Below are 11,244 nucleotides of genomic sequence, written 5' to 3' on the forward strand. Positions count from 1 at the left end.
GAGCATGCCCTGTGGCACCGTGATAAGTGATTGACATGCTCTAGGTAGGAATCTTGAATCCAATAGCAGTGTTTGTAAGGGGTCACCTCAGCATCAAAATGAACAGTCAGAGGAAGCAATTATAGGAAAAAAAAAAAATCAATCCCCTTCAAGTAGAGGGGAAGAGAGGGCAAAGAGGGCAAATAAGCATATCAATAAGGACAACATACGAATGTGTCTATGTATCTTTATATATCTATATATTTGTAGATAGAATAAAATTTATATGGCCATAGCGGGTTGATTTGCAGATATCTGTGGTCCAGTCCAAATTAGAGCATGAGAGAACAGACGAGTTCTGCGATTTGAGAGAGGCAGTAAGCAGCTCAGAAAGAGTTGGAAAAGAACCAAGGCGCCATCAGCTGTAGTCAGGCTCGTGAGCTGGAGTGCATGAAGCTGCAGCTGGGAGCTTGTGTTTCAGCTGGAAGAACAGCACTGGGGTGCACCTCTGGGACCACACCTTCGTAAACTGACTGACTGGAAAAGGGGGCAGCTGTAGGACGCACCAGTGAAAGCTTACAGGCCAATGCTGAGTTAAGAAATTGATGTCTGAAGAGATGAGAGGCTTCCTTGAATGGCAGGCAGAAATAGCCTGGCAAATACCAGTTCTCTGTGGGCCACAAATGTTGAGTTATTGCTTTATTTAAAAGAGCTCATGAGGGTTCAGCTTACCATCTTTCAGAAGGCTGAGAGTTTCAGTCACATTCCTTTATGGGAAGGTTCAGGTGCTGCCTTCCTGGGGGACACAGCACATAATCAGATGAATGAGTCTGACCTGAGGGGAGTCATAAACTGTGTATGGTGGATCTGATGCTTCAGGTTTGCAAAAGAGAAAAATGGTAGGCGTGCATAAAACATGAAGATGGTGTGTTTGTAGTTGTAACCCAAATGCTAAACTTCCTGATTCATTGAGGAAATAACAGCAATAAAAATCTAAGCCTTCTTTTGCAAAGATGTAAATAGCTATGAAGTACCCAACACAGTGGAGGGGTATGTATGCTGTGTAGGAACTAGGCCCTAAAACCTAAGGGTTTTTTGGCTTGTTACTCAGGACAGAGAAATTTGACTGGTCTATGAAGACAGATTAACCCGAGTGATATGTTTACAGGCTGCTTGTTGGTTTTTTTTTTCTGAATTGAAATAAACATGAAGAATAGAGTACAAAATTCACCACTAATTTGTTTGCCCATGCAATATATTTTCACTGCTGATTGTGTACTTTGCAAGCCAGTGACAGCATGATTAAACCCCATGGTACGCTAATTGCTGGGCACTAGTGGGAGGAACTCTGGGAAGCTGCTCAGAGGAGCTGCCTTTCCCAGCTATAGGCACGGCTGCCAACTGCAGGATCTTGTCAGACATGGTGGTCAGTAGAATTCTGAGATTGACTCTCTCCTACCCTTCCTTTCCAGGATGTTTCTACCTTTGAGGACCTGTGTGAACTTGAAATTAAGAAGATGAGGGAGCCACCATCTCGGAGGCTCCACAGGGATTCCTTTTGTGAAAAGGAATTGTTTAGTCATCTAAGACTGCTCAAGTTTTCTCCTCTAGGGATGTTAGCAGGGAACAAGAGTCACAGCCTGGCAAATAGCAGATAGTGCTTGGAAGACCTGGTTCTTTCACATCTCAGCAGTAGTTTAATGTTAGGAAGGAAAATATATAGAGAGGAGGAAAAGTTATTTTCTGTAGAATTGCCGTCAAGAGACTTCCAAAAGGGAAGGTTTAAATGTAACTCGGCTTAGAGCAAGATGCTGGGTTTCTTTATGGTCTGCAGCAGTTTTGTTCCTCCGAGATGGAGAGTGACTGTAGCTGCTAGCTGCAGGTGTTTATACTCTCTAGTTACCTACTATCTGTTGAATGCTGGGGGTTTATAAAGGCTTGTGCACTGGTGAAGAGTAATGCAAGGAGAGGGAAATAGTTCTTTACAACTGTGTTTATGCAGCATGAATTTCCAATGAAAGAAGCAGATAACTTTCTGAAATGATGCTTTGAGCTTTACCTGCAGCAAACTGCTTTGGATCTGTCAACAGTTCACTTTTTTTTGAGTCATCTTACACACACTGCTGTTCTTTACAGATTTAAGTGACTTGGATTGTGTCAGGATGTTAGCAGGCTAAGATTTTAGATACTCTTACCTCACTGCCCTGATTGTAATATTTTTCTCTGCCAAGCTTCATTTTCAATGTGAAATGTGTTTGGACTTTTTGTCAAACCTGGCTTTCCTCCATTGCATGCTGATTTTGGCTTGTTGCTACAGATTGTTCAGAAGAGCTGGGCTAAGCATATTGATTTGTTACTGATACTGACCTCTGTGAGTTGTCCAAATCAATTTATTATTGTAATGTTGGAGCGCAGTGGTCTATTTGCTTTTCATTTCACTTTAGAAAGAAGATGGGAGCATTTGCTAAGAAGAAAAAAAAAATGCTTTTCAAACAAGAACTGTCTGAATTTCCAAACAGCTTTAAGAAACCATGTGAGATGAGTGACACATAATGTCTTGACCTTAATGTTGTCTCTTCTTTACATCTGTTGGCTCTCTAGTGACAGGGGAAAGGATATTGGCTATGGCAAAATCTTGTAAACTCTCAGCATGTTCTCAGGTTAAATTTTCTCTCTCCATTCATCACTCTGTTTTGGGGTTGCTTTTCCCTGGTAAGCCATGATATGCATTATGCTCTTTGAATGTCAGATTTGCTTCACTCAGCTAATACAACACATTAAGCTCAAGCTTTCAAAAACAGCCGTGGACTTTCGTTGCCACTGTACTCAAACACATGGTTTGAAATGAAGGGTCCTGGCCCACTGGAGCTGAGTCAGGCAGTTCCCCATCAGAGAACTGAGTGCTTAGTTCTAGGCCTGAAGTCATGGGCTACAAACTTGTGGCAGCTTTTGGAAAACTGGTACTAGGAACTCTATTCTGCTCTCACTGCAGAGAACCAAGTCAATCTGGACTTAGCGTCTAGGTTAAGGTAATGGTGAATCCAGCAACTGAGCACCCAGAATGGAAGGGCGGCTGATAGAGATTGTCAGAGCAGGTTGTACCCGCCTGGACATGCCATTTCCTTAGGGGTAGACCTTCCATGGTGCTGGCCCTTCTTCAGCAGTGTTCATGGGAAGCTCTGCCCACACAAACAGTGGGGTCCTGGCTTCAAAGTCTCTGCTCTGTGCTGGGGCCACTTCAGGGGCACTTGGGCCCTTGCTGGACACTTGTTTGTTTGAAAGCTGCAGTATCAGCAAGTGCTGGGGACTCGGGGCAGCTTTTCCAGACCAGGGACGGCAGCAGGAAAGGCACAGGAATGTTTAGCAACTGCCTTGGAGAAGGACATGACCTCACCTGAAAGAGATGCTGGGGGGATTTGGTGATAATACTTCTAGATGCTGAGTTTGGACTCAGTCATTTTTTGCAGATTTGTCTTGCAAGTCTGCTGCTTGCTTGGCTTTTGAGGGGTTTTAAGTTCTGTTAGGAATGTAGGAAGCATCCCTCTTGGTCACTCTATGCAAAGAGCTGCTGCCTTAATTTGTTCTTGGATTGGAGTGGTCACTGTGGGCTAAGGTGTGTTCAAGTAACGTGATGCTATGTGTGAGGCAGGGCATGGGAAATCTCAGCTTTCCGCACTTCTACTGCCATTCATGAGATCACATTAGCCAGATAACTATTAAACTACTAGTGTCCTCATGTTTTCTCTTTGTTGTCTGAAAAGCCCTCCTCTGCACTCTCAAGAAAACCCTACATTTCTCCTTCCCGCTGTGAAATGGTGCCTTCTGGGCAGCGCACACCAGGCATTGCCGGTAAGAACTACACTTCCCCATCCCTTTGGCTTAGTCTTGTAATTGGATTAATTTAATCTCCTTTTGTCGTCATTCTTTTTACTGTATCCCAATTCTCTTTGGAACAGATTTGAAAGATAGGCAGGGATCAGAGGCTGCCAGCAGGTACAGAGTGAACTGGGCAAGGAACGAGGAGTGGTGGGGAACTGATGTGCCTTCTAAAGGAAAGCAGCTAGGGGGGAAAATGCAGATTGGAAAGGGGCTGTGCTTTCTTATTTGCAATACATGGCAGTGTGGGGAGAACTCAGAGGAAGGCAGACAACGTGCATCCTGATGGAGTCCAGAGGCAGAAGCAGCAAAACCAGATGATTAATACATTCAGAGCTGACCAAAATCCCAGGGCTCCAGATTCATCCTCAAAGTGCTAAGAGTAAGGAGTAGGCATCGAGTCTGTATTTGGAGACATCTGTCTGTGGCCTGCTTTTAGCTTAATTGCAGGGCTTGATTAATCGATCTGCTGGAACTATTCCACACTTCAGTATAGTGGAAATTCTATTTTCTGAGCCACAGTTAATTGAGGCTCTCAGTTACCTGAAGGATGAATATCTCCTCAGAGTTATGAGTTCAGCACATAAATACCACTAAGACTTTACTGCATAAATCTTTAAACACTGATGAACTAATGTCTTGGGGCCAAATCCAGCACCAGTGTTCTGTAAATCTTTACTCCTAATGGTTTGTGTGAGATATATATGAAAATGTTGAAGCCAGATTTGCAGCACATTCATTGAATGTCATCTGTGGTTGCAAAGGCATGCTTATTTTGTGTTTACTCACAGGGAAAATACAAAATAAGAGAGGAAGAATTACATCTAAATAGGTAATGCACAAAAATGTGTGTTGATTTTCATTGACACCTTCTTTTATCTACTCCTTGTTAAAGCAGAAAAGCAGATACATCTCTGATTCTTCTGGTCTTACAGAAGAACGCAGCAGCTGCAACGATGTGGCAATGAATGTAATGCAAAAAGTCATGAAGAATGGTTACTTACATAAGCAGTGTTTGGGTAAGAAGGGTCTGGGGAAAGAGAATTCTTTAAGAAGCAGAGCTTATGGTCGAGGAGTGGCAGGTGCCCTCTACTTCAGAGTTGTCTGCTGCTCACAGTCTTGTCGTTTGGAGGGACTGAAGTATCCTACTACATATGTGACTTCTCTGTCCGCAGTTATTCTTTGAAATGAAAAAGGATGTATCTAAGGCATTTTTTAGAAATGTGAATATGCATGTTGTAAAATTGAGTATTGGAAGCTATTTCAAATATGAATTTGTAAAATAGCACTGTGCCCTACTTTTTTAACAGGCAGAAACAACGGGGCACTAAGAATAAGGAGCTTCCTGCAGTAGTTCAAGTTCACCTGTGGTGAATCGAGTAGCTGACAGAAAGTATAGCCTCAGGACATCACCTAATCAGGGGATTTGTCTCAGGGATGCTTTTTGTTTGTGTTCTTTTATTAGCACTTCAGAGTTACTTCAGAGGTCTCATTATACCCATCCAGAGGCTGTGAGTCTAAACAGTTCTGTTCAAGTAGAGAGAATTGAGACAATCCAGGAGAGACTTTTTGAAGCACAGTTTGGCTTGGTAGCAGGGAAATGGGCAGGAAGCCACTGCAAAGGAGAGCTTTGAAAAAAAAATGAACCAGGCAGTGCTCAAGAACTTAATCGGGCATGAATATGACACGCACTGATATCTCTCCTGCAGTGCCTGCCTGTGACAAATCTGCCATTATTTCTTGGTCTCCCACTAACCCATTTTGTGATCACTTGCCTGGGCTGCATCACCTGCAAAATTGACTGTGTATGGAAGCGCTGCCCTTGTGCAGAAGGCTCATGTGCATGAAGTGTGGGATTTATGTCCTTTATTCTCACTTGGCCTGGTGCATCCAGTTTATCTCTATCTTACATCAACCTAGGGGATTATTAATACTCATTTCATCATTGATATTCTAAAATATAAAAACATAATCTTTGTGTTGTTGCAGTATTGTTTTCTTGCAGACCTAACTCGGAATCCTGCCCTGATCCTCTGAACCAGATTTCTGTAGAGTAACATGGTCCTTCCTGCACTTTCCCCTCTTAGGGCTGTGATTGTTCGCTACAGTTGGGGAAAGGACTGTGTGTCCTGCGGAGGCCCATGTGTGTTTCCATAGACCTGCCTTTTTTCTTCTATCAGCAAGCTGGAAAAGAAGATCCTACTGGAGAAAGAGGGAGAATTGCTGTGCTGGCTTAGCTCAGACTTCCTGAAAACATCATATTGGAACTATTTCTACTTTAGCTGCTTGAAATATAATTTGATGATGATGGAAAGTATTTTAATAGCTTTGAATTTAGAAGCTCCTTGTTTTCCAAAAAAACAACACGGCATGAGCAGCCTCAGTACAAGCATGCCTGTCTACGTGCAGCCTCCAAGACTTGTTTGTTCTCTGCTGAGACAATTGCGTAGGTGGCAGCTGTGCTTCTGGTTTTCAGGAAGCCACTGCTCATCCCACTGTAACTACCTCAGTGATGAACGTCATTTGTTTTCCTCAGGAGACCGAATAGCTATCATACGTTCAGAGCTTTTTGGTCTGTATTAATGTCACTCCATTAAAAGTCTTGCATCACCAAGTTCAATTATCTACTTGAGGCTTTTCACAAACCTGTGTCTCTTACTGATCCAGTCTTGGCCTTCTGTTTGGATGCTTTTTCCACTAATGTCCTGCAACTGCTTTTCAGCTTGATCCTTTTATCATGAGTTGCTGCCTGATAAAACAAGACTTTTCTCCTTCATTTCCCTCTTGAGACCTTCTTGTGCTGTATCGCCTACCAGGCACCAGCCAGTTCAGTACGGCTGGGAAATAAGATGCTTCAGAACAGCTGCAATTTTAGTTGTTTTGTTAATGTTCAAGTGCCTTGTAACCATTCCATTGTGTAGTCCCCAGCTTGTGCAATGATGTCCCATAGCTTGTTGTAATCTCCCTAGGTATCCTCCATTCCTTTCTGTGTCTTGCTGTGTACTTTTTGTTTTATTTTGAATGACATTTTACAGGAGGAGCTGTGATTTATGGATTTGATTAGTGCCTAGCACAGTGGAACCAGTTTATGTTTGGGCTGTCACAGTTTGGTGTCTGCCCTGTCTTGGGATGCTCTTAATCAGCAAGCAGCCTGTGAGGACTTTTTCAAGCATATTATAAGAAGGAAGTTCCCATCAAGGCTGGGCTGACTGGGCACATGACAGCAGAAGGCAAATATTGGGTCAGCACATTGATGCTCGTATTCTTGCAGTTGTGGGGAAAGGTTCAGGATTCAAAAGAAGTCAACGATGGCCTTTGCAATGGGTTACCTTGTCATGTAGATGTTGTCCCAGACCTGGTCTAAATTCAGTTATTAGACTTCTAGTGTAGTGGCTAGATATTATGCAAAGTGTAAAAATGAACCAGAGAATAAATGGATAATTATGAAGTACGTGGTGTAGAACCGGCAAAGAGAAATCTTCCTTGCAAAGAGGAAATAGTGTGGGGTAGAAAAGGAGCCCTGGTACCCGTCATCTCCCTCCTTATCACCAGTGCCACACCAGCTGCATCCCGCTTATTGGGCAGAGCAGCAGATGCTGTCCAGACCCATTCTGCGACTCGAAGCCCAGTAAAAGTGATGTGATTCAAGATTCACTTTTTCAGCTTTGTCCTTTGTGAATGTTATGAGTTTGTGTGTGTTGCTGTCTGGGGGATGAGGACTTGTGACATCCTCATTGACTTCTCTCTTTGCCTCTCTGTTTCAGAGTGCCTGCTGGGGTGTGTGCAGAAGAATGGCCGCGGCAGAACCTCTGACAGCTTTCTCACGATGGTACCTCTATGCCATTCATGGCTATTTCTGTGAGGTGATGTTCACAGCAGCCTGGGAGTTTGTGGTCAACTTTAACTGGAAGTTCCCAGGTGTTACCAGTGTGTGGGCGCTCTTCATCTATGGCACCTCCATCCTCATTGTGGAGAAGATGTATCTGTATCTCAAAGACAAGTGTAACATTTTAGTGCGCTGCTTCATTTATACGCTTTGGACATACCTCTGGGAGTTTACCACTGGCCTCATCCTACGCCAGTTCAATGCCTGCCCATGGGACTATTCCCAGTTTGATTTTGACTTCATGGGCCTGATCACCCTGGAGTATGCCATCCCATGGTTTTGTGCTTCTATCATTATGGAGCAGCTGGTGATCAGAAACACGCTGCGCTTACGATTTGATGAGACTGCTGAGCCAGGGGCCCCCACTGTCCCCGTTGCCTTGGCCAACGGCCACGTGAAGACTGATTGAGCAGTGATTTGGAACCACACTTAGCAATCTGAGAGAGCCCAGACCTCTACCACAGACTGCCAGCTCTGGCTCTGAGGTACTGATCCTTGCTGTATGATAAGTTTCATAAACCCCATTTTTCTAATGGGGCGTGCATGGGATATACCAGAAAAAAATGGAACCAATAGATTTTCTATGGATTTTACTCTTTGGGCTCCAAGGACCCATATGTTACTTGTTAGTTAGGTCATTTCTGATTTTAACTTATTACAAATGAAAGCAGTCCTTTTGCTTACTCTTTTATGTGGAGAAAGAAGAAAAAGAAATACTAAGGTGGAAATGCATACAAAAAGAATAAAAACTGATTAGCGGATGGACATGGATGCGCCAGCTAAATTAGTGATTGGCTTACTCCATTAGGCAATATTCAGGTGCTTGCTTGCAACCAATACCTCCCGTGGGACCTGAGATGCTGCAGGAATGAGGAAAATCCATCTGCTGTTGAGAAGAACCTAAGACTGGCAGTCTGCTGGGGAGGTGGAGGGTATTGCCTTTGCGAGGTCCCACTGGCCTCTCCCCAGGTTCTTTGTTGCACCGCGAATTAATCTGGTGCTGGACGTCTTGCTGAATTTATACAGATCTTGTACTTTTTGAAATCTCAGTCCTGATACTCACTAGAAATTTTTCTTTTTTTTTCTTTTTTTTTTCTTTTTTCCTTTTCTTTTTTTTTTTTTTTTTTTTAAATAAAGGCCTTTTTTGCCAAGCAAATTTTACCATAATCTGTGCAATCTGAATCTTGGCAAAAGGCGCAAGAAATAGTGTGAGTCTTCCCATCTCCTCTGTCCCCTCAAAGCAGACCTTACCAGAAGGGCGGCTACAGATTCCAGCTCCCATCTCAGCCATGCAAACCTCGGAGAGACTGTACAGGCCTTCCTTCCCAGGGATTCCTCTGTTTCTGGTGATGCTGATGATTTAGTCTGGCTGCAACCCCTTGTATTTGAAGGTCAAAACCTTCATGTGACCAACGTGGCATCCAGGATTGGGTCTTCTGGCACTGGCTCTCACCTTCCTTCAGCACTGGCAGGGCTTGGTTCAGTTCTGCCCAGTTGTTCTCCTCAGTGTATCACGAGGATTTGCTTTTCCTTCCCAAATTATGCTTTAAATAACCACAGCCATATTGTCATGACAATAATTGCAGGCAGCAAGAGATATGCCATGCTGCCTGATGTATTATTTTAAAAAAACAAGGCAAAATATCCTTCTCTGAAGAGCACTTCATGCTCTGCCTGAGTGAGGCTTTGAGTTAGGGTGCAAGAGCAGCAGTAGAGTGGTAGGGCAGGAGGGAGTGCTGTGGCTCCATTGTAGAACTACCTGTGTGGGGGACAGTTTGAAATTTTACCTGTGGGGGACATTCGAGGAGTATTCAGAGGGTGCTTGATAGTGGCAGCCACAGGTTCATAAGTTGTTCTGGCAACTCTTGGCTTTTGAAGTTAGCCATGAACATGGAGCTTCCAGATGTCAGATGTATCTTACTCCTAACCGGTTTATGGGAGAGATTTGCTGTAGGTGCCCTGTAGGGCTACATTAATTTTAGGTGTTGTTCCAGCATAGTCAACAGAGCTGCACCAAGGATCAGTTTGGCTTGAAATACAAACGTGTTGGTGTGGTTGTGGGATTCCACTCTTGTATGGGAAGTGGCCAGGCTATTTCTCTGTGTGTCCCTGTCTCTGGTAGGGAGCGTTCAGCTGTGAAGCTGCTTCTTGCCCTGTGGCATCCATTCCTGAGGGGAAAAGCACTCTTGGCCCTGTGAGGATAATTGCTTTTTGTTTCTTCTCTTATGAAGGCTGTATTAATCCTTTTTGTATCACACAGCATGCAATTATTTTATTACTCCCCTTTGCCTTCTCACGTCGCATCTGTTGCTGGCAATGAGCATATGCAAACGCTGGTGGCACATAGTTAATCGAATCTGCCCTTGGGTATGCAATGTCTCCTGAAGCACCCAGAATACTTAGGTGGGTATTTTTATAGTTCATTAAATTAAAAGAGAACAAACACTGAACAGATTTTTTTTTTCCATGCCATGATGCCAGTATTATGAAAGCAGGGGAATAGAGCGTAGTTTATCAGCCTTGATGGAGTTGGGCATGTAGACCCAGACAAAATAGTCACCTGACACTGTACATGGGGAACAAAAGAGATGAGATTTGTATGTGTGATAATGTAGAAGAGCTCTACTGGACCAGAACAAGAATTGCAAGGTGCAGGTGAGAGTTGGGATCTCCCCATTTTGGCCCTGATTCTGTCAAGGTCATTAAATGCTGTGGTTAAAGCTAGCTTGTCCTCTCATAGCACAGCTTAAGCATGGTGTCGTGCTGCCTCACACACCACCCTTGCATCACCTGAACCCCTCAGCTTCATAGAAACATCCTTCAGATCCCTGCTTTCTCCTTAGGTGTTACCAAACTCTTCAAAAAGGTTAAAAGGAGTTAGCAAGGTGGTTTGGTGACTCCCAGCTGCAGCTGGGACTGGGAGAGGAGTGGCTGTTCACAGAGCTAACCTGGTGCACAATCACAATCATGCGTCTTGACCTTAGAAGCTCCCCACTAAATGACACCGTTTTTGCTCAGTGATGTGATATTCAGATGCCCAAACTACTGAGGGGTTTCCCAGCAGCATCTGGTATCTTATTCCATTATCCTTGTTGCCTGTGCCCTTGTAACAGCTATCACAGTCTGCTTCCCACTTATGTCTGACATGTACCACCCAGCTATTGCATCCTCAAAAGAGTGGTTATTTACACCCAGAAGTGCACTTTACTTGCAGTTTGCACACCAGAAACAGAAAGGAACCCAGCAAATTCTTAAATAAATTAAAATAATTGTACATAATACCATGTACCTAATGCAGCAGGATTAGCCAGACTACAGTCAGAGCTTTGTCTTTTCTGCAAAATCTCCCTTTTTAATACATGTGATGCTTCTTAAAACGTCTTACAGAAGTGCCCAGAGCACATTACTGGGGTCTCAGTGGCAGCTCAGCAAGAGCTCAGGAGCTGAACTGAAGTTGTAGAGACATTTACATTAAGAAAAAAAAAAACGCACAAGGCCTAACA

At 43.7% G+C, this 11,244-nt stretch overlaps 1 protein-coding gene across 4 annotated transcripts in view; it reads left to right on the plus strand.

The window, feature by feature from the left end:
* Positions 1-8,902, plus strand: part of TMEM229B (transmembrane protein 229B) — a 30,530-nt gene extending 21,628 nt beyond the window's left edge. For all 4 annotated transcript variants that reach the window (XM_082058722.1, XM_082058723.1, XM_082058724.1 and 1 more), the window contains one exon: positions 7,620-8,902. In XM_082058722.1, coding sequence (XP_081914848.1) covers positions 7,647-8,150 — 504 coding nt within the window. In that variant the 5' untranslated portion in view covers positions 7,620-7,646 and the 3' untranslated portion in view covers positions 8,151-8,902. The remainder of the gene's footprint in view (positions 1-7,619) is intronic.
* The last annotated feature ends 2,342 nt before the right edge of the window (positions 8,903-11,244 follow it).

This window comes from Streptopelia decaocto (genome assembly GCF_964273445.1).
Source record: "Streptopelia decaocto genome assembly, chromosome: 7".
Classification (NCBI taxonomy): domain Eukaryota; kingdom Metazoa; phylum Chordata; class Aves; order Columbiformes; family Columbidae; genus Streptopelia; species Streptopelia decaocto.